Source organism: Aphelocoma coerulescens, chromosome 19 (genome assembly GCF_041296385.1).
Source record: "Aphelocoma coerulescens isolate FSJ_1873_10779 chromosome 19, UR_Acoe_1.0, whole genome shotgun sequence".
In the NCBI taxonomy this organism is placed as follows: Eukaryota; Metazoa; Chordata; class Aves; order Passeriformes; family Corvidae; genus Aphelocoma; species Aphelocoma coerulescens.
Genome location: NC_091032.1, coordinates 6,044,531 through 6,072,398, shown reverse-complemented (window position 1 = coordinate 6,072,398; position 27,868 = coordinate 6,044,531). Strand labels below are relative to the sequence as shown.

General features: G+C 42.7%; 1 protein-coding gene, 1 long non-coding RNA gene and 2 other non-coding genes across 15 annotated transcripts; all 4 read left to right on the top strand.

Moving 5' to 3' along the window:
• Window positions 1-566: 566 nt before the first annotated feature.
• NCBP3 (nuclear cap binding subunit 3) lies at window positions 567-18,083 on the top strand. The gene is made up of 13 exons (XM_069033296.1): window positions 567-727; window positions 2,309-2,374; window positions 3,099-3,204; window positions 4,065-4,190; window positions 6,166-6,294; window positions 8,547-8,620; window positions 9,490-9,598; window positions 10,313-10,412; window positions 10,734-10,840; window positions 11,884-12,169; window positions 12,953-13,110; window positions 14,235-14,399; window positions 14,901-18,083. The coding sequence occupies exons 1-13, from the start codon at window positions 575-577 to the stop codon at window positions 15,134-15,136; spliced, it is 1,815 nt and encodes a 604-aa protein (XP_068889397.1). The 5' UTR covers window positions 567-574; the 3' UTR covers window positions 15,137-18,083.
• Window positions 18,084-18,432: 349 nt separating this feature from the next.
• Window positions 18,433-26,983, top strand: LOC138120560 (uncharacterized). Of its 12 annotated transcripts, none has more exons than XR_011155897.1 (8): window positions 18,564-18,790; window positions 19,366-19,389; window positions 19,851-19,922; window positions 20,088-20,145; window positions 20,518-20,620; window positions 22,876-23,001; window positions 23,858-23,888; window positions 24,774-26,934. It is a non-coding gene; the product is annotated as an uncharacterized lncRNA (long non-coding RNA). The 12 variants fall into 12 exon arrangements; XR_011155898.1 differs by having other exon boundaries at window positions 24,744-26,934; XR_011155888.1 differs by lacking the exon at window positions 24,774-26,934 and adding an exon at window positions 18,433-18,465 and having other exon boundaries at window positions 18,711-18,790; window positions 22,876-24,064.
• Window positions 19,662-19,735, top strand: LOC138120792 (small nucleolar RNA SNORD49). Its single transcript, XR_011155964.1, has one exon. It is a non-coding gene; the product is annotated as a small nucleolar RNA SNORD49 (small nucleolar RNA).
• On the top strand, window positions 20,373-20,446 carry LOC138120796 (small nucleolar RNA SNORD65). Its single transcript, XR_011155968.1, has one exon. It is a non-coding gene; the product is annotated as a small nucleolar RNA SNORD65 (small nucleolar RNA).
• Window positions 26,984-27,868: the final 885 nt, after the last annotated feature.

Below are 27,868 nucleotides of genomic sequence, written 5' to 3'. Positions count from 1 at the left end.
ATCGGCTCCGTCCGGGCCGGGATGTGCCGGGCTCGGGGATGCGCTGGGCTCGGTGAACAGCGGGCGCAGGGCTGTGCTGAGGCTCGGGGAGGTTCGGGGGTGCACTGGACTTGGGGGTGTCCTGGGCTCGGTGGACGTCCGATTTGGGATGCGCTGGGTCTCGGGGATGCTGGGCTCAGGGTGCGCTGGGTCTTGGGGGTGCATTAGATTCGGGGCGCGTTGGATTCGCGTTGCGCTGGGCTCCGGGGGTTCACCGGGCTCGAGATGCGTTGGGCTCAGGGGGTGCACTGGGCTCGGGGTGCGTTGGATTCGGGGTGCGCCGGGCTCAGCGGGTTCGCTCGGTCCCGGGGGCGCGTTGGATTCGGGGTGCGCCGGGCTCAGCGGGTTCGCTCGGTCCCGGGGGCGCGTTGGATTCGGGCTGCCCCGGGCTGGGCGCAGCTGCGGGCGGCGCTCGGGGCCACTGCGCTCCGCCCGCCCGGCGCTCCTGGCCGCTCTCCGCGCTCGGTGCCGCCCCACCGCTCTGTGCCGCGCCGCGCTCGTCTCGCTGGCCGCGCTGGGCGGGCCTGGCGGAGCCATGGCGGCCGTGCGGGGCCTGCGGATCTCGGTGAAGGCGGAGGCGACCACGACCACGGCGGAGCCGCGCGGCCCCGAGCCCGAGCCCATGGAGGTGGAAGAGGGCGAGCTGGAGACCATCCCCGTGAGGCGCTCGCTGCGGGAGCTCATCCCGGTGAGGGCCGAGAGGTGTGGGCTAGGAGGGCTGGGTCCGGCGGTTGGAGGTGTCCGAGCGCTCTGTGAGGGCTTTTGGGGGGGATTCTTGGGAAAAGCGGGGATGTGGGAGCGGGGACAAGCGGGGACTCGGGGGCGAGTCCTAAGGAAGCGGGCGGGATGTGCTTGCGAAGGAAATGAATAAAGGAGGCGGTGGAGAACAGGATTTGGGGTGCAGTGTTGGGGTGTAGAGGAGGTTGTGGGTAGGAGAGTGTACAGGGAATACCTGTGGGAGCAGGGAACAGGGGCTGACAGCGGGATAGCAGAACTGGGAGTGTGGGCTCTCATGAGCAGCGTTTGAGGGTTTTCTTCCCGATGTTTTTCTGCCCCTTTTCACTCTCGCTGATTGTTTCTGTACAAGTTTTAGTAGGATTAGATTTAACAACTAAAAATGGGTCAGAGTTCTAAAATCCTAAGTAATCTTTTGCTCTCAAAACTTGGGTGAAAATTGCTTTGGAAGCTAATCTTTAATTAGCTGGTCTCCCAAAGTGCTTGTGCTTCTACCCAACATGTGGCCTGAGAGACAGCACCGTGCTGTACTTCCTTGTGCTCCGTGAGTCAACCTCAGACAGAGGGGGTTTTCAACTTTAAAAATCATGTTTATTTTGCTTTTCTTTTTCTAGTAACTCGGAACATTTGGCAGCATTAGAGGAACTTTGATGCTGTTACTAAGAAAAGCGGTTGGATTGTGTGTGTGTTCCTCCGTCTTTCTAAACTGAGACTAACCTACTTCTAGAAATGGTCCTTTAGCCAAAGTAATTATTGCAGCACAAGTGCAAAGAACACGTTTACTCCTAAAGAAAGCAAGAGGTGTTCTTCCAGCTCCAAGTTTTTGCCAGCTGAGGGTGTCAGAATGAAGAGGTGCCATTTTACAGATGCAAACAATAGAGGGCACAGAATTGGTCCAGGGGCTATGGTATTTAGTCCCTCTCTGAATTCAGCAGTCCTGGTTGATGGACAGGAAACTTGTAATTTTTTTTCCCCCATCATTCTCCATTTTTGCCCTCTGTAAGTATTAAAACAGTAGTGTTTCACCTTGGTATTTGGAATTTGGGGTTGAAATAATGAAAGGAATAAAAAGTTACTTGTTTCATTGTGGATGTAGCTTGGTGTTCTCACTTTTTGAGATTAAAAGCTGCAAACTGACATTTCAGCAGTCAGGTATCACTGTTAAATCTGCTCATGTTTTACAAGGAAATCATACCCAAACCCAGAATTGTGGAAGTCTTACTTGGGTAAAATACCTGATGACTTTCCCTGTATTGCTGAGAGAGTAAAAAGCTTGGCAGCAGCTGACATGGAAACTAAATTCTGTCAAAGGAAAGAATCCCTACAGTAAGGGAAGTTTGGTTCAGTTCATGTGCTTTTACTTTCACTGACATCAGAGAAAGTTATTGCTTGTGTGCCTTTCAGTCTGGGGATGTAGGAATCAAGGAAAAGGGGATCTGTTTCTTATAGAAATGATCAGGTGTCTTTTTCAGTGTAACAAGTGTGTTGCTTTCAGTGCTCATTGAGATTTCATCCCCATTTTGCTTTGTTTCAGGACACCAGTAGGAGATATGAAAACAAAGCTGGAAGTTTCATTACTGGAATAGATGTAACCTCCAAGGTAATTTTTGTGCTATGGCTCTTCAACATTTTGTCATTTTTACCACTGAGAGGTGGAACCATTTCATTTCTTTTTTCCCCAACATGCACAAAGGCTTAGCCTGCTGTTCAGACAGCTGGCATGAATCACAGTGTGTGTTCCAAAGATCCAAAAAGCTATAATGCTTCCTAATAAAATCTGGAGAACAAGGAGCTTCTCAGTCAGTTTCCAAAATTGCACAAGTTCCAGGCAGGCTGTTGCTCATGAGCTGTATAAGAGGAGCCTGAATTGACAGTCTAAAAAGTTCTCTAGAGCCAGCTCTCCAGTGTTAAATTTCTGCTCAGAGAAACAAATTCACACTTTTGTATATATTTAAAAAACACATAGGGAATTTTGAATTTTGCCTGTGGTAGAAATACTTCTTTTAAAAGAGTTTTTTTTTTTTTTTTAAATTGTTAGTAAGGAATAGATAGTGTTCCCATTCCATCCTGGAGTCTGTGTTGTCCAAGACACCTTGTTTTCCATGCATCCTGATTCCCATTCCTGGACCTGCACAAAAACTGTTCTGTGGCACAGAAATATTTTGGTGAACTACTTCTACATTCTGAAACCTACAGGTCTCTTCAGAATTAATAAAATTATTAATATAAATTGTTGCTCTCTGGTAGATTTTAAGTATCCTCAGTGCAGCTTGTTGAGGGTGCTCCTGATTGCTGTTTTGAGTGGATTGTTTTGCATTTTGCAGGAAGCAATTGAGAAGAAGGAACAAAGAGCCAAACGCTTTCATTTTCGGGCCGAGGTGAATCTCGCCCAGAGGAACGTGGCCCTGGATCGGGACATGATGAAGAAAGGTAAAAGATCCCTTTGTTTACTTCCTCACAGTGTCTTGACTTGACTTATCTTGCAATATTTTCTGCATTCCCAGAGGTTTTTCCAGACTACTGCCAAAAGGAACCACTTTGGGTTTTTTCCACCTTTTCATTTGTTCGTCATTACTTTTTAACCTATTTGACACTTACCAGTTCGCTCCTTGTTCTACCAACCCCAGGATACAGAAAACACTTTCTGTGTGCCTTATTTACTAGTGCTACATGCCCAAGATCCATCTTGTGGATCAGTGCTGCTTTAAGAATCCTTAAATGCTTTGTAAAAGCCTTGGAGCACTGTGTGGGTACACGTGGAGGACTCTGTGTCCTGTGCACAGGGAGATCAGACTCTGTGCTGTACACACAGTGAAGCTGCACTGATGGCAAGCTGGAATAGAAGCCAGGAGATGTGTGCACAACAGATTGGTGCTTTTGGCACCCAGTTAGTTCTCAAGGCTTTTTTTTCCAACTGGCAGCTTGGACCTGCTAAGCTGTGGTCTGTAACAGCTCCCCATCAGGTGATAGAAGTGGAAGTGCTTTGTACAGGGCCTTGTTTTGTTCTGGCTCTTTAGTACTTAATGATAGCACTTTGGCAGTGTTCAAAGAGAAAAAGAGTGTTTTTCAAGCTGTTTGGTTGCTGTGCAGTCTCTGTATCTACCAGTGCTTGTATCCTCTTTTAATTCTCAATTTATTGAAGTTTTGCATTGTGGAAGAATAAATTAAGTTATGATCTGTGTCATGCTTCAATTATTTCCTCTTTAGTTTATTTAAAGGTTATAGACCCATATGTTACTAACCTAAAAGCTTGGAATAAGTACCAGTTTTGTGTCTTTTCCTCTTTATAGCAATTCCTAAAGTAAGACTGGACACCATTTACATTTGTGGAGTGGATGAGATGAGTACCCAGGACATCTTTGCCTATTTCAAAGAGTATCCTCCTGCTCATATCGAGTGGCTGGATGACACCTCATGTAAGTAAACAGAGTGTTTGTAATTCTTATTCTATTTTTAAAATACTGGTCATAGCTGTACCTCTAAGTGGAAGAAGAAAAAAGTCTAAAATTATGTGCTGCTTCCACCTTGACATAGTTTATCTGAGAGAAGGTGATTGAGCCCTGCAGTTGGGCAGGTTGGGATGGTTTTAGGTGGTGGAGGAGGAGGAGACCTGTTGCCATATTTGTGTAGTGCATACTCCAGGAGAAATGGGTGGGTGGAAGGAGGTGGCAGCAGGATGTGATTTCCATAGATTGGAAAAGGAATGTAGGTGCACATGGCAAGGGCTGCTTTGGGGAGTGAGATTGCCAGCAAGATCAAAGGTGATTGAGAGTTTCCTCACTGATACTGAAGGCTGTAGAAGAGCTTTTTGCTCCAGCTGGGTGGTGGATCATGGAACTGGAATACTCTGAGATTGTCACGTGGTTACAAACCTTGTGCCTGAAATAATAGAAAAAGAAATAGGAGCCAGTGCAGGTTTTCCAGATTGCTGGAAACTTACTGACAGGCATGGCTAAAAGCTGAGAATCAGTAGCTTCATTCTCTGGAGCGACCCTGAAGAAATTATGCAAGACAAGATAGATGGTGTTCTACAAAATACTGGTAACCTTGAAGTCACTGTATGTGACAGCTTGAAGTACTGGCACAAGCTGATAGAAAATTTGAAACCCAATGAGCCCTGGGTGGGTAATTGCAGTACAGAGCTGCTGGATGGACCTGTGCTGATGCATGAGCTTGGAAATGCACAGCTTAACTCTATATCTGAGGCTTCATTTCTAAGATTGTCTGTTTCTTTTTTCTTATATGCTACACGAGTAAATTAATGTGAAAATTAAGGCTTCAGGGTTGTAACAATACCCAGTTATAGTTATTACACATATTTTTTAATGGTGAATTTTCATGCTGTGTCTGAGTTAACCATGTCAGCTACACTTGGTGAAAATAACAAGAAAAAGCTTTTTCTTTTCAGCACACCTTTGCACCATGGTAAAAACTTCAGTGTTCCCAACTGAATGACATCTTAAGGTGATTTAGTGCAAAGGTGAATTTAGTGTTCTGTGCTTCAAACTGATGAATGTGAAATGATAAAGGTTTTGAAAATTTTGAGATGGTAGACTGGAAAAAAAAGTAAATTTATTAACCAGTTATTGAAGTTAATATCTGGGTGTTCTTCACCTTGTCATTCTTGTCTGTTTGAGTAATTTAAGAGAGAATCTCTTACTTTGGGTCACTGTACAGTTTTCTTGATATCTGAATCCACTCTGCTTAACAGCAGAACAGACACATTTGCTGCTGTATTTGCACTAAGTGCAGAAAGCTTTTGTTCAAATCTTGTTTCTAAGCAGTTTTAGCTCTTTCAACATCTATGAAACGCTTTTAATTGGCCTAATAAGTTATATTTTAGTACCATCTGCTGATACTTGAGGCACATCCTGAATGATATTGCTAACCTGTGTACTCTATAATCTGTGCAAAGGGCTTGAGCAGTCTCCTATTTCCCCCTATTTTCCCGCTTTTTGGAAAAGATTAACAGAATTCTGCAGTGAAGTCCAAGGTTCTGTTAAGTTGCCAAAGGGGAAAAAAAAATCCAGGCTTCATTCCTCCCCCCTGCTGCTCCCATAATCACATTTGTGTGGGAACACATGGATACACTGACCCCAATCCAATGCCCTGCTTTGCTGTGCTTAGGAAGCCTCTAAAATCTACGGTTGTGCATTTTAGTGATTTTTGGGGTTTTGATCAGCTCTTGTGTTTTTTAACAAGGTGAAAATGGTGTGTCCTCCAGCTTATCAGGTGTGTGGAAGAATATAACTTTCCCTGCAAGAGATCTAATGGCTTTTCTGTCATTCCTGAATTTTTGCCACTCATTTCCCTCCAGCAAGGCAGGGGAGATGTGACTGCTCAATGACACAAACTGCATTTGGGTTTTGTGTGTGTTTCTATCTGTCACAGGTAATGTGGTCTGGCTTGATGAAGTGACAGCAACACGGGCTCTAATAAATATGAGTTCCCTGCCTGATCAGGAGAAAGCAAAGAGCAGAGAAAACAATGAAGAGAAGACAGCTGAAAAAACCAAGAAAGGTAGATTGAGATATGCAAATACAGACATCATCTCATTAAATCAATGAAACTTTAAACTTGTGCTGGGGTATTGCATAACCTAAATTACTGAAGGAGCTTCTATCATATAGTTTCAGGTAAATGTATTCTGCCACTTTAAAAAAGGCTTTCATCTTGGAAACCTTTTGAAGAAGCTGCTTCTTAAAAGGTGGGTTGGAGCTAGACCAAAAGCAGTAATTCAGTCGATACTAAACGTGTTAGATGAGGGTGATACTGAGAGCTGGTATTTATAGTGGGACATGGTGCACAGAAATAGCTCTGTGTGATGTGCCTACAAAGGCAGGCAAAGTGGGCAAAAAGCAGGTGTGAGAAAAGGGCCTATTTTTGAAATGCCACAGCTAATTCCCTTTCTGATGCACCACCATCCTTCAAGTATATCCCTCACACCAGCGTGACAGTGCATCACTTCACCAGGGTGTGTATCAGCTCTAAATTTGGCTGTTATCCTTTTAAGAAAGAAGTTATTAAAAGGTTGGGTATAAAAGAGCAGAGCAGCAAAAGTACATCTCAGTGTCGTGATAAGTCTGGTACCTGACTGCCTTGATTGTAAATTTATTTTCCTTTTATGTGTGGAAGTTTAAAACTGCAGTTTGCTACCTGAGGACTGTTTTGCACTTAGGCTGCTGTGAGTGCTGTGGTTGCAGGTGCTCTATCACATGATACAGACAAAAAGATGTTACATTTATTAGCTTTTCCATAGATTTTTCCCTAAAAATGCTATTTATGACCTAAATGCAAGTAGCATTCTTGTTAATCTCTCTGTTAGATATCTGCAGTGCTTCCAAAAGCCTTTCTGGGAAATTTGGTGTTTAAGGCTTTGTTAAACTTACAGAGTCTTCTAATTCACCCCCTTTTCAAGTTGCTTTTCTCCACAAAGCAGTGACTCCTCAACCATCCACATGACTTTAGTTTTTGCCAAATGTTGATAAAACTTCAAGTAAGACTTGTTATGAAATTTTTGTAGATTAGGGACATTGCTTAAATGGAGCATAAATATATGTATTTAATCCTGCTTGCTATGAATTGCATCTTATATTATCATTACACCACATCTGAAAATAAGAACTGTCATCTGAATTACTCCTGTTCGTCTGGAAAAATGGGATCGTAGAGAAAGCACAGACTGTTCAATTACATCTTAAGGTGTGAGATGCATACAGATACCCTGGAGTCATCTGGCTTGGTTACATTCCTTTTTTTAGACAGGAATTTCAGGGCTATTTAGACATTTAGGGATGCAAAAGATTGGTCTTTGCTATGAGAAGCTTCCAATCTGTGAGGGAGAAAAATGCATGAATCCTCTCCCTGATAGAACTTAATTATTCAGGTTTGAACCTGCATAATTTGTTTACTTAAATTCTCTCTTTGGTTTCAGTTTGGTTAATTGTGCTGTATTGTTTTCACTTAGGAATATTTTCAGGATCTTTTGAACAGCTGCCACTCTTTATTTTAAGTTTTTAAATTTATTGTTGGATGAGATTTAAGATAAGGAACTCTGAAATATAAAAGAGGGTTTTGTAATCTCAGGCCTATGAAATACTTTGAGATCTTTGCAAATGAAATTGGTGTATCACACTTTATAGCTGTCCACAGTCATTACTTTTTTACAATATTTTATTTCCTGGGGACTTCAGAAAAAAAATCAGCATGAATTTTCTTACACTGAGCTAAAAAGAACTCTGAAAAATCAAATCAGAAGCTGAAAAATCAAAGCACCTCACAATTTTAGCAGTTCTGGAAGCATTCACTTCTTTACTAGTTATTTCACAGTAAAATTAAGTCACTAAGGTTGTTTCTTTTCCTTTCTACTGCTCTCTCTCTCTCTAAGCTTTTGATTAATAACCTGTTTTACACTGTTAGTATTGGATATTTGTAGGCACACTTTAAAAGGGAAGGCTTTTATGTGCCTTTAGTGTCTTGGCCTTGCTGATCTCTGACAGGCAGTGCAGTTGCATTTGCTTTCAAAGAATTCAGTTAATGATGCACACGGGCTGCTGCAGGCACAGGGCTCTGAATTTCCCCGTGCTCTGGGTGCTCCACTTTTCCATAGGCATTCACTGCTTTGATTATTCCCTAGGCTGCACAGGAGAAAGGAAAACACCTTCAGGCTGATCTCTGATAATGTAGGTAATCATAAATCAAATGAGACTGACACACTAAAATGGAGCTTGTTTTTGTTTTTTTTTTTTTTGTTCCCCAATTATTTTCCTTAGAAAAACAGGAGGAAAGCTCTGATGATGAGACAGAAGAAGGCGAGGTTGAGGATGACAATCCCAGTGATGTGGAGGTCAGTACAGAGGGAAAGTGGAAACTCTGCTATGGAAGTTTTGCTCTGGCTGGTGTGAAGTTTTCACAGCGTTTTAGGTTGATATTTGCAATTCACGATTTAATTATCAAAATAAATTAGGTGGGGAGTGAGAGGGTGTGCTGGTGGTGATAATCCCAATGTAAAGTGCTTTGTGAAAATAGATTTTGGGGAGTTTTAAGAGTGAGCCTGGCTTCTCTTTTCTGCTGAGAGGAGGCAGTGAAAGGACAAAAACGGAAAGCAACGACCTTTCAGCAGGGAAAGTGCTTAGAGACCAATGGGATTTAGGCTGCCCATGGATCTGTGGGAATCAGCACACACATTGATGTCCTGGGAGCAATTTAATCTTCACTGGCTGAGTGTATAATAGGTGTGATTAGGATTTCCTTTAGGAATGGCTCAGTGAACACTCCTACATCATGAGAGTCTGAATTTTAGTTTCTATAAAGCAGCTATAAATGAAAAAGAAAGGTTTTTAATCATTGTGTGAGGGCATGAGAAGCTGTTAATAAAATCATTTAGATATGAAATGGAAAAAAAAAAATTTTCTGTGTCCAAGTTGTGCTATTTATTTTCTACATTTCAGTCAGTAATATAGAGTCATTTGACAACTACTGGATTTAATAATCTGAGTTAATGTTATAGAGCAAGAGAAGGAAATATTTTAAAATTTCAAGACAATTTACATTAAAAATTAACTTTGGCTTGTCAAGAAAAAAAAACAGCTCATTTGAACATCATTTGAAAAGTGACTTTCTTAATAACCACTTGATTGCTTCTCTGTAAGCAATCCATTTTTGTTCAACAGTCATTTTATTTTTGAGTCCAAAATACCTTTTTTGCCCCCAAAGTTGGATGCCCTCTCCCAAGTAGAAGAGGATTCCCTCCTGCGTAATGACCTTCGCCCTGCCAATAAACTGGCTAAAGGAAACAAGCTATTCATGAGATTTGCTACTAAAGGTATGACCACCTTAACAAGCACACTGAATTAATTGCTTGTTGTAGTTTTATCTGTTGATTAATTAATGACTCTAAGTGCCTGCTTCTTATTTAAAAGAGTTATTTTTTTGCTAATTGTTTTGCCATAAATCCACATTTCGTGTGTCAGTTAAATCCGCTTGGAGTTGTATGACAGTTACTGTACCTGAGAATTGTATCTTGGGCTCAGGACATTCCTCCCAATTCCATGGAATAGGTTTTATGATGCCTTTTTCCAGAAGTAAATTCCACATTTTATAAACATGGATATAACTTGAGATGCCAACGAGGGATTAGTGGAAATTGTTGCTAAATACTCGTTTTATTTATGAGTAAAATGAAAATCCATATAATTTCTGGACCATGCAGGAAGTGGCACATTCATAAAGAGAAGAAAGGTGATGAGGAAGGTGAGTGGAGCCTCCAGCAGTGACAGGGGGATGTAATGCTCTGTTAAGCTTATCTGTAGAAACCCAGTCTCCTGGAATTCAGTTTCTAGACACAAATAAAACTGTGGTGGTAGGAGAAATTCCAGAGGTGTCAGCAAAATTGAATCCTTTGTGGAGGAGGGTGAATTAATGCTTATTTTAAGGCGTACTCAGTCTCACTCTCTGTGTCTTTGGTTATTTATTTTTATGCTGTGATGTAAGTTATATTCTGAGAGGGAAAAAATCCTATAATTTCTGTTTTTTGCAGATGACAAAAAGGAGCTGGGAGCTGCAAGGAGAAGCCAGTATTACATGAAATATGGCAATCCAAATTACGGAGGCATGAAAGGAATTCTTAGCAATTCTTGGTGAGTGTTGGACAGAGGAATTGGAACACTGCAGGTAATTGGACAAGCTAATCTGAAGCTGTTCTAATTTGTGGATTTTCTTTCTATTTGGTTTGTGTAGATGCTTCAGTGTAAATAATGCTTTTGCAGTGTGAGTGTGAATTTACAAGGAGAGAATTTTCTCATGAAAATAAAGTTTCAAAACATTCAGACCAGATCTCTGACTTAAATGTTTGCTGTTAAAGTAGGTGATAATTGCATTTCCTTAATCCAGGATTTAGGGCTTAATGAATGAACCAGAATTCCCATGACAGGAATGTCATCCCCTCTCTGGTCTTCCAGGAAAAGAAGGTACCATTCCCGTCGAATCCATCGGGATGTGATCAAGAAGAGGACACTGATTGGGGACGATGTCGGCCTGACTCCTCCCTACAAACATCGGCATTCAGGTAACTGGTGGCACTGGGACAGCCCTGTGGGGACACTGGGACATGGAGGGCTGGGCAGGAGTTTGAGCAGTGCTTCACCAATCCCCTGGGATGTGTGGAAGTTTTCTTAAAAAAATCAATAAATCTGAATCCATTTTGAAAGTTTACAGGAAGTTCCTGAGGCAGAAACTCCATGCTGCTCCTTGCTTCCCAAAATAGCTGCTGCATTTTACGTGACATTTTTCTTGTACAAATTTAGGGCATGGGGACTGTAGCATCAAAGGCCAAAAGAAGGGCTGAATGACTTTTTCACACTTCTTGGCAATTTGTCATACTTGCTAAGTCAATTCTTGCAGTCTATGGAAAGCAATCCCTAGATGTAGAACAACAGAGATTAGAAAATTCTATTAATTAGGCTCAAATATCTTCATCTACTGCCTAAAGTAGAAAAATAATGGCTGTAAAAGTCTGACATAAGTAAAGTGTGATTGGCCTGTTAAAAATACAGCCTGGATGTTTCAAATCTCATGGAAAATTTTCCATGTTGGTCATGTAGTGCTGTCTGCAGAGATGTCTGAGTGCTGGTGATGACTAAATTGAAGTTGTTTCTATTTAAATCAGTGTCTGTGATGAATTCATAATAATGACACCTGTGTCCTTTTTGGCATTGCTGCTTGCAGCACTTGAAAGGATTTTTGCAGAGCCAGCAGCTGGCACATTAAGCCCTGTAAAATCCATCCTAGGAATTGTGCTTAGCTCAGGAAGGAAGAACTGCACCTTCTACAAGAGGCAGTTGTACTTCAGTGACTGTCCAGCTTTGTGCTTGGCCAGGCCTCTGAGGTAGTGAACACCAGGGATGGCTTTGTCCTGTGCCAGTTTCATTACACTTATTGATTCCACTTAAAATATTTGGCAAAATATTCTCTCTAAGAAGAGAGAACTACTTAAAGAACTACAGACTCATTTGTAGGAGATCATTAATTACAGCGTGGTGGGGGGGGGGAGGTTTGTCTTGGTTTTCCAGCTAGAATTCAGTTGATCAGAATGAGCTTGTTTTGCTGCAGGCTTGGTAAATGTTCCTGAAGAGCCTATTGAGGAGGAAGAGGAGGAGGAGGAAGATCAGGATATGGATGAAGATGACAGAGTGGTGGTGGAGTACCGGGATGAGCTGCAGGCTTTCAAGCAGTCCCGGGAGCGCAGCGCCGCAAGGAGATCCAGTGCCAGCACCTCTGACTCTGATGAGATGGACTATGACCTGGAACTGAAAATGATATCCACCCCCTCGCCCAAAAAAAGCATGAAGATGACCATGTATGCAGATGAGGTGGAGTCACAGCTGAAAAATATTAGGTAAAAGTTTCTTAGTCTTTAAAAGTAGCAGTGAAAAGGCATTCCTGGTTTTAGTGACAGAGCTGTCAAAGCTTGAAGACAAACTTGAAACTGTTTTTCACTTTTTAATATAATTTTGTAGTAGATAGTCTAACAATAAATACAGAAACCAGGCTTTTAATAGAATTAACATTTTTAAAATACAGCCTTTATGCAGATCTCTCTATCCTTGCTTATTAATAATAAGGAAACTCGAAGTAGAATCAATAGAAATTTATGCAAACAACCACAATTAACTTCTTGCATTTCATAGCTAGGTCAGGGAGAAATAGCTTCTCCTTCTGTTTCCTCTTTGCCCTTTGCTCTTTTTCTCAGAAAGAAAAATAACCCTTAAGTGTTGATGACAAAAAGGAATTTATGTTCATTATGGGCTTACTAACCAAAATTATATATATTGGAGATTAATACAATAACTTTACCATGTGTGCCTTCAGTTGGGTGGTTATACTCATTATAATGTCACCAGTTTTGAGGCTACTTACCTGCTTTGAGTTTTGACCCAGAGGGCACAGCCTTAAGGGAGGCAAACTTGCCTTGAAATGGATACTGAAGTATTAATGGGATTATTATTAAATTTAAGATTCTGGCTTGAACAGCTTCTAAGCAATATTTTTACCTCTGTTTCTCAGGAGAGAAATCCTGCTATTACAATTTTCTGTCATGTAATTTTCTATACAAGAAGGCTTAAGAGCTATACTAGATCTAATTTTATTTAGGAGACATCAAATCTATGATTTCTTTTAGGAATTCCATGCGAGCAGATAGCATAGCCACCAGCAACATCAAAAACAGGATTGGCAGCAAAGGATCCTTGGAGAAAGTTGCAGATGTGAGGCTTTTGTTGGAAGAGAAACGTCAGAATAGCACTGGGCCACGGCAGCCAAACAGCACTGTCAAATCAGGTAATTTCATCACTCATTGTTGGGCAGAATTGTCACTAAAATACATTTCTTCCACATCTGTGCTCCACTGCAGATAAACTCTGCATCCACACAGCTTTTCCACAGGAAGAGATTGAGTTGGGAATTGCTTTGGGGAAAAAAATCAAGTACATTTTAGCAAAAGCTTTTTTAGTGATGTTTATTTCTATCCATTTTCTTTGCCTGTGCCTATTTCCCCCCTCGCCTTTGTCCTTTTTGATTTGCTCCCTCCTTGAGTTAGAGATTCTGTACAACTCCAAAACAGCACACAGGGAAGGTCATGCACAAAATCAAATGTGAAACACTGACTACACTTCCATAAAAGAATGTATTAAATGAATATAGATGTTTTTGCAATTGGCAGGGTTTATTTCTGAGCTGAAGTTACTTTTTTCTTTGACTTAAATGTGTATAATTTCAGCTGCTTCTGACATAGGTAATATTACCTGACTGATAAGTGAAAAATACCTTTTTGTATCAATGAAATATCAATTATGCTTGTATATTTTACATTTTGGACTTCTGACAAGTTGACACATGGTCCTCAAATTCCCTTTGCCTTCACATTTTTTCTGGACCCCACCTGTAAGATTGGGAACATCCAGCTAAGCCAGGCAAACTTCAGAATACAAAATTCACATCAAGGGTTAAGTATCAATATGTTTAAGATTCTTTTTATTTTATTCTGCCAAATACCAAGCAGTGTTAGAATTCTAAATCAAGGTATCTGTTATCTGAAAAGCACTGTTTAAGGCAGACCAATTTTCATGGAATTTTACCTCCTGCTGGATATTTACGGACTGAGCTGCTACACCAGAAATGCAGCAAGCCTTGGGATAACTTCGGTTTTTATCTTTTGGAAACAACACAACTTGAAAAAGTTAAATGTCAGATTTATTGCCAAAAATGAAATGAAATCTGGATAAATGGTACTGCAGAAATTGCCAGGAAATCTGAGTATGAAAGACTTAAATGAAAAGACTAAAAAGATAAAAAGAGAGAATCTGTCTAATTTTAATAGTGAATGAGCATAAACTGAGCTGGCAGAGGCAGAGTAAATGCAACATTATTTTTTTTGTCATTTTAATCATTGAAAATATCGTCAGATGTGAGGCAAAGACTGGGAAAAAGGCCACACTCTCCAGAAATCAAACCTCCAAGCAGTACCTGTGCTCCTCGTCGTGAACCAATCTCAGATGTGCACAGCAGGCTGGGAATCCCCAAGCAAGATGTAAAAGGCCTCTACTCTGACACCAGAGAGAAGAAATCAGGTTAGTTCTGTGCAGAAAATGCTCTGCAGTTCCTTTGGCTTTGGAGCCTAAGAAAAACTCCAGCAGAAAGCCATGAGGGGAGTGAAGCTGAATGAAATTCAGGATAAATTAGCAAATGTTTGTTCAGAGCTTTGCAATCTAAATACATGTAGGGAGGAGCTGGGGGGTTTTGTGAGCAGTATTTTTATGGAGGTGTGTTGAAAATCAAGGACTGCTTCAAAACTGTGGGCACCAAAACAGCTGTCAGGAATGCTGGGGCACTTCAGGTGTGAATTAAGCATCTTCTGGAAAGGGGGAACAGTGAACCAGATTTCCCTGAGCCTCCTGTAGCTTAATTTCAACTGCTCTTCAAAGCATAATCAGTTCCATGCCAAATATTAAGGTGGAAAGAATATGAAGGGTTTGAAGAGATGCAGTGAATTTAAGAATTGGTTCCTTGACTTCTTCCTCTCAGTCCTGTCTGGTTTATTAAAAACAGATGTTTGTTTTTCATCTGCTTAGGTAATTTATGGACCAGATTGGGGTCTGCTCCGAAGACACAGGAAAAGACTCCAGAGAAACCTGAAAACTCTGTGGCATCTCCAGAGGAAGATGACTCAGAGCTGCAGAGGGTTTGGGGTGCTCTCATTAAGGAAAAAGAACAGTCCAGGCAAAAAAAGAGTCGCTTGGATCATTTACCCTCCCTACAAATCGAGATCAGCCGGGAAAGCAGCTCTGGCTCAGACTCGGAATCATGACTGGTTTCACAGCCTGATGCTCGAGGTGGTGACTCTGCAGCCTGGCAGGATTCCCTTTGCCCAAAAGCTGGACACTGGCAAAGACTCTGCAGTGAAAGTTCCAGAAGTGTCTCTGTTCCTTTTCTACAAAAAGAGAGGCATAAACCACTTGAAACATAAAGCAGTGACATTTGTCTGGAGCCTGTGGCTGGCCCTGTGCTGTGCAGGGCATTGTCATCTATGTTTATGACAGCAAACCTGTAGTGAATTGTAGCAAAACATTTTCACCCCCGGGCTTTGAACTTAAAAGATGAGGCAGAAATGCTCTGTATTTTTAAGGAGACCTTTTCTGTTCTTAGTATTTTCATCATGGAGGCTTTTAACAAAATGTTTTACACACTTCATCCAAAGAACAGGGCATTTCATGATCCAGATCATTGCCTTGCCCTTCTGGCTCTTACCAGCACTTTTCCTTTCCTCTTGAAGTAATAACAATAAAGCTTCCTGGGTGGGCAGCCAGCAAGGATAAAGCATGAAGGGATTGATTACCACACTCCCTTCCTCCAACACACTGAATGTAAATCCAAGTTACACATTTTAATACAGTTCAATTCCATAGAGTTACCCCAGTGGCACCACCACAATCCAAGGAATCCACTCATTTATTTTGGTGATGCCACATTCTGCTGTAGCAGGGATTGAGATGTTCAAGACTGCCAAATTGGATGTTTGAGAACTCTGTAAATCCCTGAGGGTTTGTGTTTTTTTTTTTTGCTGTTGTTCCATGAGGAGAGATTATATTCCTTTCATTCCACCTGGATTATGTTCTGAAGCAATCCAACAGCTGGAAAGCATTTTTATATTTGTGAGAATCTTCCTGTTGGCCACGGTGAAAGCTCTAGTGGTGTTCTCCTCTGTGCTGTTGTTACCTATCTATATATAAGTGAAAGAGAAAAGGAAAACTTTAGGATCACTGTCTCCTGTCAATATTTTGGATGTTCTTCCTGTATAGTGGATGTGGACATGGGTGACTTGTTACATTCAGCTTTTTTACCTGCACATTTTCACCCCTCCCTAGGTAGTAAAAGGGTTTGATCAGTGTGCAACTGCTACTTTTTTTTCATGTTGCCTGTGGCATTTCTTTTGGTTGCCAGTATTTCTGAGTGAGGAATAATGCAGCACATTACATTCAGGTAAACAACAGGTAGCAAAACCATTTTAACAGTCTGAAATTTGTTTGCATTGTCCCTGTTCCTTGGTTCTGTCAGTCCAAAATGTTTATGAACCTCTCTTTCCATTTCTGCTTTTTAACGAGCAAATGTTTCCTTTCTTTTTTTTTTTTTTGCCCCCCCTTCCCCCCACCCCCCCCCCCAATTTTTGTACTAAGTTGAAATAGGTTTGAGGTTTCAGCAAGGAATCTGCACTTAACTTTTCTTACTGCTTTATGATGTGTGAGAATAGCAGCATGTAAAATGAAAGGTCAAATGACAGGCACAGTGACTGGAGGGGCAATCTGGGGGCTGACCAGGCTTCAAGCCTTATTATTTCCTTGTTTTGTGACATTCATCCTTGATTTTCTATTTAATTATTGAATATATAAATGTCTCAGAAAAGTACTGTTGAGAGAAACGACTGCAATGTCTGATCACTGTAATAACTCATTTTAAATGTGTGCTTTCATTAATATCCCCTCCCCAAGCTTTCCCAGAGAATCACACCCATACCACACCCATCTCTCCAGATCCTGATAAAATTTATTTAACCAGTGTCTTTTTGCCAGTAAACCTTTGTGTTGTGTTACTGCTTTGTATCCATTGTGACCTTTCCTTTTCCTGAAAGGATTTGGTAGATGGGAATCAATCACCTCGTCCACAAAAAGCTCCTGGATTATTGGGGACCCTTGCATGGTGTTTCCATGTCAATATTCCTAATTTAAGCCTGGTGAAGGACAAGCTAATGGGAATAGAGGATCTCTTCAACTGATCTAAAAGATCTGAGCTGATGGATGTGTGAAATCAATCCTGGGTTTCAGGAAAAGGCACCCATAACTCTGGTTCTGCCTTCCAGGTTGTTATGAATATGCCTTAAAAATGCCCCCACACTGGTCAGGGCTGTGGTTTTTGTGGATTTGGGGGGGATTATGTGTGATAGTGAGCCCACAGTAGCTTAGCTGCAAGAAAAATAGAGGTTTATTGTTGAAGGGACCTTTGGGGAGAGGGTTTTGTAATTGAGTGTTTGTCTGGTTTTGCTTTTTTACGATGCACAGAGAAGCCTTGAAGAGTGCTGGTATCAGGAATTCTTTGCAGCTTTGGGCATCTGTAGTTACCTGAACAAGAACTGCTGGGATTTGGTAGTTAAAAATGAGCACTGAATTTTAAGTGAATGCTTTTCCCTCAGTATTTTAACTTCCATCTATTTGATGGAGAGAGAGATTGCAAAGAGAATTTTGTTCCAAGTCCCCATCTCTTTGTGCTCAGCTGTTTAGTCCTTAGCTTGTGTGTTCTTGATTTTTTTACTGACCTCCCAGATACCATCACCTACAAGAATTTGATGCAGAAATTAATGTTTGATAGGGAGACACAGGACCCGTGTGTTTCACTGAAATGTGTTTATGTTAAAAATTGCAAGGAGAGTGTTGGCTTTGGCTCTTGCTGGAGGATGTGTGCCTCGGAGGAAAAACTGAATTTTAGGTGACTTGTTGAAGGACCACACTAGTCCTTCCTGTAGGAAGTTTTTGCTGTTTGGAAAAGGTGTATTTTTGATAAATAGTTCTTCAGGCTGACTAAACACGTGGTGTTGAGGGTGAGATTTTAAAGCAGAGGTGGCTTTGTGTTTCTTTTGGAAACAACGGCTGGTGCATTTAACAGAGAAAAGGAAACCAAAACACCCCTCTTTTCAGTTCAAGATGACACAACGTGAAAAGAATGGAACTTTTATTTAAAAACAGCTGTTCTGTTCTAAATAAAAGTGGCCTGAAATCACTCCGACCTCTCCAGTTTTCCTGGAAAACGCAGAACCCAGGGCAGGGCCGGTGCTCCCTGGGGCTGTACCCGGCCGGCCGCGACACGAGGGTCCCTGCCCTGGGCTGTCGCCTGTCCCTGCCTTGAGGGGGTGCCTAAACCCGGGGTTTCGGGTCGGGCTTTTGGGGCCGGGGTTGGAGGGACCCCCGAGGCTCCGCTGGCCGCGCTCCGTCCTGGCCCACGCGGGACGAAATGGAAGCCTCGGCGCCCCCCCGCCCGTGGAGCAATGGTACAACCCACCCCCGCCGCGGGGTGGTACGGCCCGAGCCTTTATAAGCGGCCGCCGAAATTACCCTCGCCCTTTCGTTTGGTGCCCTGGGAGCTGCGCAGGTGAGGGTGGGCGGAGCCGGGCTCAGGGCTGGGATCGGGGCCTGCAGGGCGGGCAGCGGGAGGGCTCAGGCCCGGCTTGTCCTTCGAGGTACCCGTGCCATTGAGGGGGCTGAAGCGAGGGCTCACTCCCCCAGCTCGGCAGTGGTAGCGGCCGCCGGGCCTGCCTGGGCCGCGCGGGCTGGGCCGTACCATTAGGGGGGCGGGGGAGGCGCGGCGTGTGGCGGCTGACGGCCCTTGTCCCTCAGGCGGCCATGGAGGCGGCAGCGGCACCGCGACCCCGCCGGCAGCGCCGGGACCCCGCCAGGGCTGCGGAGACGCCTCCCCGGTAAGTCGGGAGGGGCTCGGCCGGGCCGGGGCTGTGTGTGCAAGGCACCGCCGGGCATCGCTGCTGTGGGTGGGGGATCACACGCGGCTGGGGCACAGCCCTGCGCGGGGCTCCATGAGGGCCGTGCAGGTAACGCTGCTGTGTGGAGTGCTCGGCATCCAGCGCCGTCCATCGATTTTTATAGCGCTGTTTCAGTAACTAGGTCTCTTTTTGATTTTTCGATGGGCCAGACCCTTTCCGTGTAATAAAAATTACACCCGCAGCATTGGAGTGTTTGCGATTTCAATTTGAAAATTGCCCTGTTGGTAAATGCAGTCTTACAAGCTTCTTACACTACTCTAAATTTAGATAATTCTAAATTGTCTGATTGAAAATTATCTAGAGAAGATAGTGGACTACTATAAGCTGTATGATATTAGTACTTCAGTGATTCATGTCACCATAAACACGGGTGGAACTACAAGCAGAGAGTTGGTCATGCGGGTCTGGTTTTGTTCATGTTTTTCCCTTTATAAGCCTACTTTATACTGCTGAAGAGTATTTTAGTAACACTTCTCTTGCTTTTATTCCCACAGCAGAAAGATGTCTTGAAGTTAAGAGTAAGTTAAAGTTTTTTTTTCTATGTACTAAGGTGTGCAAAGTTGTTAAAAAGGTTCCAGGCCTTTACTTTATGCTGCTGATGTAATGCAGGACTGATGAGTCAAAAATAACCTGTAAAAGTTACATCTTAAATTGAATAAAAACTCACTAAAACTGATTTTGTGTACACAAAAGTTACGAGTTCATGCCTCATACATAAAGGGGAGATTGTACAACTGAGATAAAAGCTACAGTGTTTTAAGGGATGACTTAGAGGAGTTAATTAATGGCTGTTGATGATGATAACCCTGAATAGGAAGTGCCGTCAGATGCGAGAACTGACGATACCCCGGTTCTGGTCTGAAATGCAGCTACACACATGAGCTTAAACCTAGGAGTTCATCCCCTAGAACTCACCAGGCAACTTGCTCTCCGTGAAAACATCCAACCTTTGTGTCCATCTGTTCCACTTCCCCTGCAGAGCCTGGGCTTTCCAGATGGATGTGACACAAGAGGATTGGGAGCAGGTGGGGAGGTGGCCCTGGTGTGAAAGGTAAGTGATGGGTTTCAGTGCACTGTACAGAACCTTATACCAGGTGAAATGTAAATTTAGAATGAGGATATCCTTACAGGATATAAGGAGCTTGAGATCTGTGCTTTCACTTAATCTGTTTCCCTTAGAATTTTAAGCCTGATACTTATTTCCTGATATATTTAGGTAGAGCCTTCACAAGTCCTGTGGAAGGCACTGAGACAGCAGAGCAGGAGAGTGCTGGGTGAGTTTTAATATTTATTGTGCTCTTAGCTGAACGTGGTGGTTTTTGGCTGCAGTCTCAAAAGTGTTTCTGCTCTAAATGTATAATTAATGAAGTTCTAGGCCAAAAAAACCCCACTTAGATTAAAATACAGGCAGTAAATGTGTAAGAGCAGCTGTTTCTGCACTGTGGACAAAGAGATAAAGGTCTGGCTTCTGCCACAAATGTATCAATTTCCCTGTGATATCATGTGATGAAACTAACCCAAAATTGCTGGAATTACCGGCAGATTGACTGGTGGTGAGCAAAAGGTTTTCTGATGATATCTCACTCATTAACAAATCCATTAATGATGATTAAGGCTGGTTACCTTACCCTGCTCCTGTGTTCCAGGTGGTGCTGCTGGAAACATCTCTGAGGCAGAAGGAATCCAACAAAACACCAAGAGCTTGAGGATTTTGTGTAGACACAACATTTTTCTGCCTGTTACAAAATGGTAACAGTTAAAGTGTTTTATTACATGGACATTAAAACAATTTTTTTTAAAATACTGTGTTGTGTCACTTTACTGCATTAAGGAATGACTTTGCATCCTGCAACAGTTTTAATAAACACACTGGGCACTCCTGTAATTTGCTGTAAAATGGTGAAGATGTACACAGATTGCAGTGTGTTTACTGCAGATCATGTCAGTGGGGTTTAGTGTGGTAATTAGAGTTTAAACAAGACACTAAGAGTGCAATTACTGCAGAGATGAGTCCTTAAATATTCTGACAGCCACAGCAACAAATGCAACTGCATCTGTAGCTTGTTTCCAGGCTTGGTATTTGTCATTTTGATCTCAAACTTGAATTTAAAGTCTGCTGCAGAGTCAAAGTTGAGGAGTTTGGGGGGGATCTGAGCAACTTAGAGATGCTTAAATGAGTTAAAACCCAGCATTTTGAGGCCAGAAAGCCCAATTGGCTTAATTATGTCAGTATAACTGCAGGTTATAACACTTCAGTGCTCCTAAACATTATTTCCTGACTGAAAGAAGATGCTGTCACTTGGTGCTGCTCATGTGGCATCACAGGGCAGTGTCCCTGTGCCTCCAAAAGCACAGGTGGCTGTGCTCAGATTCAGATCTGAGGTGGAAATTGCATGAAATGCAGAATTTCAGGAATTTCTCTGACAGCATTCAGAAAAGCAGGCTTGGTGTTTTTCAGAGATGTCCTGGTGCTAAAATGTGCAGGTAAATTAATCTGGATTTTTTTTTTCCTGGAATCACCATTGTAATACATCCAGGGTTTAATAAAAACATTCAGCCTGGGCAATGGAGTAGGTAAAACATGATTGGAATTAATTAGTTGCTTTTTATCTGAAAGGATTTGAGCAGTATGAAGAACAGGTTACTCCACTGTTTAATTAAAATTTTAATGTTACATTCTGTTCCCAGTGTTTAATTAAATAAAAACTATTTTTGCCTGGTTTTAAAGAGCTTGTTATTAGAAAATGTTGACATTTCCTATAACATGCACTGGGAATAAAAAGGGTTTTAAAGCTCTCAGCACATGGAATCCACCTTTTATTAAATGTGAATCTGCAGACCGTGGAGGCAAAAGCAGCCACATGCCCTCAGCAAACAGAAATAATCAGCAAATTGTTTAATGAGCTGTTTAATTTGCTCCAGGAAGGTTTGCTGCAACTCGTTTTATAATTCTTGCTTTCTAGTGTTAGAATTAAACAGCAAAGTTGATCTGGGGAAACTTAAACAGAGTTTATGTGAGGGTACATTTTGTGGTATCTGTTGGAGTTAACCACTGATGAGTTTCATTTTAGCATCACTTGTTGACTGTTCTGTTCAAAACCAAAGTTCCTTGGCAGGGATCCTCTTAACAGGCTGGATTTTTGTTAAGATTAATGAATGGAAAAGTGTTATTTCTGTTAGAAAATGGTGCCTTTCAAACAAAACAAGTGTCCTCAACGTTTTACTGTGATCTTATAGGGGAGCACAGATAATTTCATGGTGCTTGAGGGGAGGGAAATAAAACTGTTCTGTTTTGATTACATTTGGAGCACTTTAAACTTAGTGTTGGGGAATAAACAACAGACAAAAATCTGGTTTCAAAACACAATTATTTTGGATTTTTGAAAGGTTTATAAAGAACAGTTGGCAGGAATCCCTTGGCACTCAGCAGCAGCCAACAACCACGGATAAATCTAAAATAGATGAAAAGATTAAAGCAGAAAGAAAATTTGCAGCAAAGCAAAGAATGGCCGAGTGCCAGCTTTGAGCAATAAGAGAAATGGCAGTGCCATGTAGTGATTTGAGAGAAAACATGGAGATTATTCCCAAAATACCTGCCATGGCTGTGAAACTGAGAGAGAGGAGCTGGAATTGTGGAGGAGGAGGAGGAGGAGGAGGAGAGGGCAGGGGCAGAGCTGCCTTGCTGCTCCCTCACTGTAAATCACAAGCTTCACATTTCACATAAATGCTGGTTATCACCCTTATTTCTTGATTAGTATTGTAAAGCAATCATATCTACATCAGCATTAGAATAATCACTCATGCAGAGCCGTAAATTACTATAATTAATACATCCTAGCTATTAGTGGAAACGTGAAGAGGAGCTCTGTCTTGGCTTGGTGGCTGCTGCTTCAGTTTGAGCTTTATCTACTTAATTAGAAGGGAGGAAGGGATATCCTGTGTATCTGAGCTTTTCAGAATGCAGTAAATCCTAAATATTGACACTTCCCTCCTTTTCCCCTCAGGGCAGGAGGAAGAGCAGTGAACTTTCCAACTCTCCTTCATTTCAGAGAAGTGAGGCACAAAGGAGCTGCTCTTTTCCAGCAAGGAATAAGAGATGGCATTGGTGTCATGCAAGCAAAGTGTCACAGGTTTGTTTTCTCCCAGCTAAAGAACGGCAAATGCTTTGTCATAATTGCTCAGAGGCCCCAGGCCTCAACCCTTGAGCTGCTCAGAGCAAAAAACTCAAAATAGCCAGGGGTGTCTTTGGCCTTTCTCAGGCTCAGGATGTTTCTGGCACCCCATTGACCTTGTGCTGCCAGAGCCTGAGCACATTTCACGTGTTCCTGTAAAGAAGGACAAGGTTAATACGTCATTTAATGGTCTGCTAGGACAAACATTCCCCTTCTTTGTCACTTCAGGTAATTTAGTGCCTTCATTTTACGCTTGAAATCAGTTTCAGCCCAGCCTTTATGAACCGATCCTAAAACTGCTTAATGCAGTAAGGATTGAACAGGTGGGATTTGATTTAGGGTATGCAAGGAGGACTTAGTTAAGCATTTTATGCTCCTGTGCTCTAATTCCAAGAGTAACATCTGGGCCTGCTTTACCTCCTGACACTTGAGCCCACAAGATGGGGCAGTGACCAAGCTCAGAGCATTCATCATAAAGAGATTTTTGCAGCCTTGAGGATGCTTCTTTGGGGAAACTTGGTTTTACTGTTGGTTCCCTCCCTGCTGTGTAATAAGATTTGCAACTTTCATTACGATGTAGAGAATCCCCCACACAGAGAAAATGTCATTCTTTAATTAGCTGCTAATTAATGTTTCTTAGTGTTGGACCAGCAAAGGCTCCGTTTTTGATGCTGTACAAACTCTGCAGCCCTGAAGTGCTCCTGGTCTGAGTGTGATGAGGAGCCAAAGGAGTTAAAACTTATTTTTATGTAATAAAAATAAAAGTACCACATGAAGGATGATTTGCCCTTCATTACCTTTCCCTCCCATACAGCTCAGGACCTGCCAGGCTGTGCCTCCTCCAGGTGAGTTTTGAGTCAATAAACACCCCCCAGCCCAGCACCTGTGGGGAACTGAAACCTGAACAAAATGCAAATGGAAAAATCACTTAGTGGAGACTGATTTAAAATCCCTGCTGTTTTTAATCAAACAGAGATGTTAAAAATTTAATCTCCAATAATAAAGACTTTTGTTTGTTAGATTCCTGTTACTTTTTGCAAGTCAATACTTAAACTTTTATTTTCCTAGTGTTTTTTTGTTTGTTTGTTTCTAATGGATTGTGGTAGAATAATTGCACAGCACAGCTGCAACATGAGCTCCAAACAAATAATGATTGATATTTCTGAAGCTGCCTATGGCTTTCTGCTGGACTCTCCTTGGTTTTCTTTATCAATTCGATTTATTTCCCAGATTTTTTAATTGCTTTCTTGCTGGTGCTTTCCCAGATCCTGTCGGATAGTTACTCTAGGTTTGATTTTCTTAGGTTTTCTTGTATTCTGTGCACCTGCAAACTGCACCTGATGATTTGTTAGTGTTGGCTGTGAGTTTGTTGAGTGCTGTTATCACTGAACAGAGGGATAGGTTTGAGGTTTAACAGCACATTAAAGACAAACCTCCAGCTAAGCCTGAGGTTATCGGCCATAATAAAAAATAATACATTTTCCTGGACAGCCTAAACTTTATTAATAAACACCTGAGTCAAGATAATAGTGGTACCAATGGTAATTTGATTATCAGAGCCCTTATCAGACAGCAAGTGCAGTGCTGGTGCTCAGTGGTGATCTGTGAGCTGTTTAATGCAGCTCACAACAACAGCAGCAGCTGAAATATCCACTATAAATGTTTTACATCTGTGCCTCCATCTGATAATCCTGGAGCAGCCTGCAGTGTTCCACATCACCTCATTACAGATAAGAAACTGGAGCTTGGAGCCGTGCTGGGAGCAGGGAGAGGATTTGGTCAGCCATTGGAGAAAGCAATTTTCCTGAACTGTGTCAAATCAGGTATTTTATTCCTTTCAACCATGGCAGTAAATAACAAACTCTTTGTGCTGAGTGAAATCCAGGGGATACCTGCTGGCAAGATGATGGGAATTGTTTCAAAGCAGGGAGTGAGGTGGGAGCTTTGAAATGCACAGTGATGGGAAGCCCCTGCACCAAGGTACCTGCACTTTGAATTGAATTTGATTTAATTTAATTTAATCTGCATCCAGGCACCTCCCCACCAGCCTGTTTGCTGCTGTGCTTTGGAGGATGATGCTCTGTGCTTGCAGGAGGTGAAATAAAGCTCCAGTTGTCAAGGCCAGGCTGTTTGGAAATGCAAAACAGGAGCTGCATCAAGGGTGAGGGATTTCAAAGGTGCTGCTTTCATGCTTCAAAAAGGTCTTTGGAGATGACAGCAACAACGTGGTGTCACTTGGTAACAGGTCAGGGGCTAAAGCTGAGGAAAAAGAAGGGTTTCAGGGAGGAGAACAGGGCTGAGGAATCACCAACACCACCAAAATTGTTTGAAGAATGGATGTGATACCAGGGTGAGAGGACAGCTCTGATCTGATGGCTGCCCCTGCCTTGGGTGGCTCTTGGTGAAGTTCAGCCCATTTTGGGGCTTGGCACAGAAAAAGGATAATATTTGCATTTCAGCCCCCAGCTCTGCTGTTTCAGAGCCTGTGGTGGAGGGGAGCTCTGAGCCTGCAGGAAAGCTCAGCTTCCCCCAGAGTGCTTGGGAAAATACTGAGCCTTGGAATTCGTCATTTCCCAAGCAGGTGGGCACAGTGAAGATGAAACGACACCAAGGAAGGAATGGTGACGTTTTCCTCTTGGAAAGTGATGGGGAAAGGCACACAGCCCCAAGCCAGAGGCCTTTTATTTTGTATGTTTGAAACCTGTCCACCTCTGGGATTTTTTGCCTGTTCCTCCACATGCAGAATTTCCCAGGAGTGGAATCCTGTAGGATCAGCAGTCAGAGCCCTGGGGCAGCAGGTAGCAGAGCGTGATGCACAGAGATTGATTCTTTACTGCCTAATTTTTCATTTATAGAAAAGCTGGCATTGCAGGTCTTACCTGGAGTGAGTTACAAGACAAGGAGCAGCTGCCAAAGGGAAGCTCATTCCTGTGGTGATGCAGCTGGGTTTTCCACATCTGTTGTAGCCCAGTATCCCATAGTTTTCCATACATCCCTGAGTCTCTGTATGTCTATTCCAGGAATTTGGGCCTGTAAAAAGATGCTTTGAGGTTTTAATTATGCAGATTGTGTTTAGGATGGCTGTAACTGCTGCTTGCAAAATCCTGATCACAAAGCACCTCCCCAAAGCCTTGCCCAGACCCAGAGGAACCCTGCTTTTCCCTGGGGAAGGACAGAGCTGACAGGTAGCCCAGGGAGAGCCAGGAATAAAGTGGTTTTACAGCACACACCTTGAAAATCCAGTGATAAATACCCAGGCCAAACCTTCAGTGTGTTATGTATTGATATTTCTCTCCTCTTTTGTAAACCTCAAATCTATTTGTCCTTCCAATAACAGCTCCCTGAGAGCTGCCACATGCACCAGGCTCACTGAAGACTGGAATTGCTCATCCCAACCTGCTGGATGCAAACCACCCCTCCCTGAAGGAGGCCACACAGTTTTATTTTCTCTTCAGAGTGAGTTAATAAAACAGCAAAGAAGAAAGATGGCCCAGAAGCCACAGGATCAATAACCTATTAGGAAACAAGAAAACTCAGCAAACTGCACACATAATTAAAGGCTGTGGTGAACAGGTTGCATCTTTTCTGACTCTATTAAATCAGGTCTTCAATTTTATGTAAAACCATAAACTGAGCTGAAGATAAAACCAGCTGTGTCTGTGCATATTTACAGAGGGGGAGATAAAAAATGCACGCCCAGAATTGCCAGAAGGGACTGAAAACAAAGCACCTCCATTTCCCCATCCATCAGGGGTGATTGAGCCATGGGCTTACGGAGCTGTCACGGAAAAAGATGACACTTTATTCCTAAATGCCTTTCCTGCAGTGCCAGCTTGGGATACAGGATTCCTCCTGGCCTTTCCAGTGAGCACAGCTCTCATGTTCATCCTTGTGAACAAACCCTGTGCTAACATTTCGTGGAAACACAGATCCCAGAATGGTTTGGGTTGGAGGAGACCTTCAAGCCCATTTCATTCCAACATTCTCCCACTAGTCCAGGTTGTTCCAAGCCCCGTCCAGCTTAAATCCATCCATTTATTAATGATAATGTTCCTGGAGCTGTGGGCCCCAGCTTTCCAGAAGAGCATGGCTGGAGGCAGTCAGAGCACTGTGAGGGATGGATCTGCCCTTTGGAATTTCAAGTTAAAGACATTTCATAGAGCTGGAAAGCTCCTCTCCTCTTGCTCTGCACACCCTGCTGGTGGAAATCATCCCCCAGGCAGAGAAAAACTCCACTGCCCCTGGAGGGCAGGAAAAGTGGGACCACAGGATGACATCCCTGTACCAGAGAGGTCAGGAGGAGATTTCATCTGTTGCTCACTGAGGAACATTTCACTGCAGAGGCTGGGTCAGTTGTTTTTACCCCTTTCTCCTAAGCTTTGATACGTGAATTCTGCTAATAAGGTCAATTCGTTTCCTTGGCAATAGCAGATCCCAGCTAATGGAGCAGGGGAGTCTTTGTGTTTCCAGGATGTGAGGGCTCCTGAGCATGAGCTTGCAAACCTCCTCCTGCTGAAACGAGGGGTGATGAACCACAGGAGAGCCCTGAATGGTTTTTGGCCCTCTCCAAAGGCAGTTTTAGTGGGATAACCCAGCATGGTGGCACTGCTGCCTCCCACGGTGTCCCCTTAATCCTTTAGGTCACTTTTTGGCTTTTTCTCTGGGAAAGGCTGGTGTTTGGGCAGTTCTGGGTTGACATTTTCTGTCTTCTGCCCCTGAGCAGCAGCAATGCTTTTGGTCCAAGTATGTTGGAGCTTCTGGACATCCCCAGCAGCATTTTTGTGGCTCCCTTTGCTCTCCCACACACTCTGTGCTTGGGGGTGAC

What these genes read in the sequence shown, in the direction of transcription:
- NCBP3 (XM_069033296.1), top strand. Translation starts at nt 575, where the DNA reads ATGGCGGCCGTGCGGGGCCTGCGGATCTCGGTGAAGGCGGAGGCGACC. An exon ending in GGAATTCTTAGCAATTCTTG is followed by an intron (nt 10,413 to 10,733) that starts GTGAGTGTTGGA and finishes CTGGTCTTCCAG; the next exon opens with GAAAAGAAGGTACCATTCCC. An exon ending in CACCAGAGAGAAGAAATCAG is followed by an intron (nt 14,400 to 14,900) that starts GTTAGTTCTGTG and finishes TCATCTGCTTAG; the next exon opens with GTAATTTATGGACCAGATTG.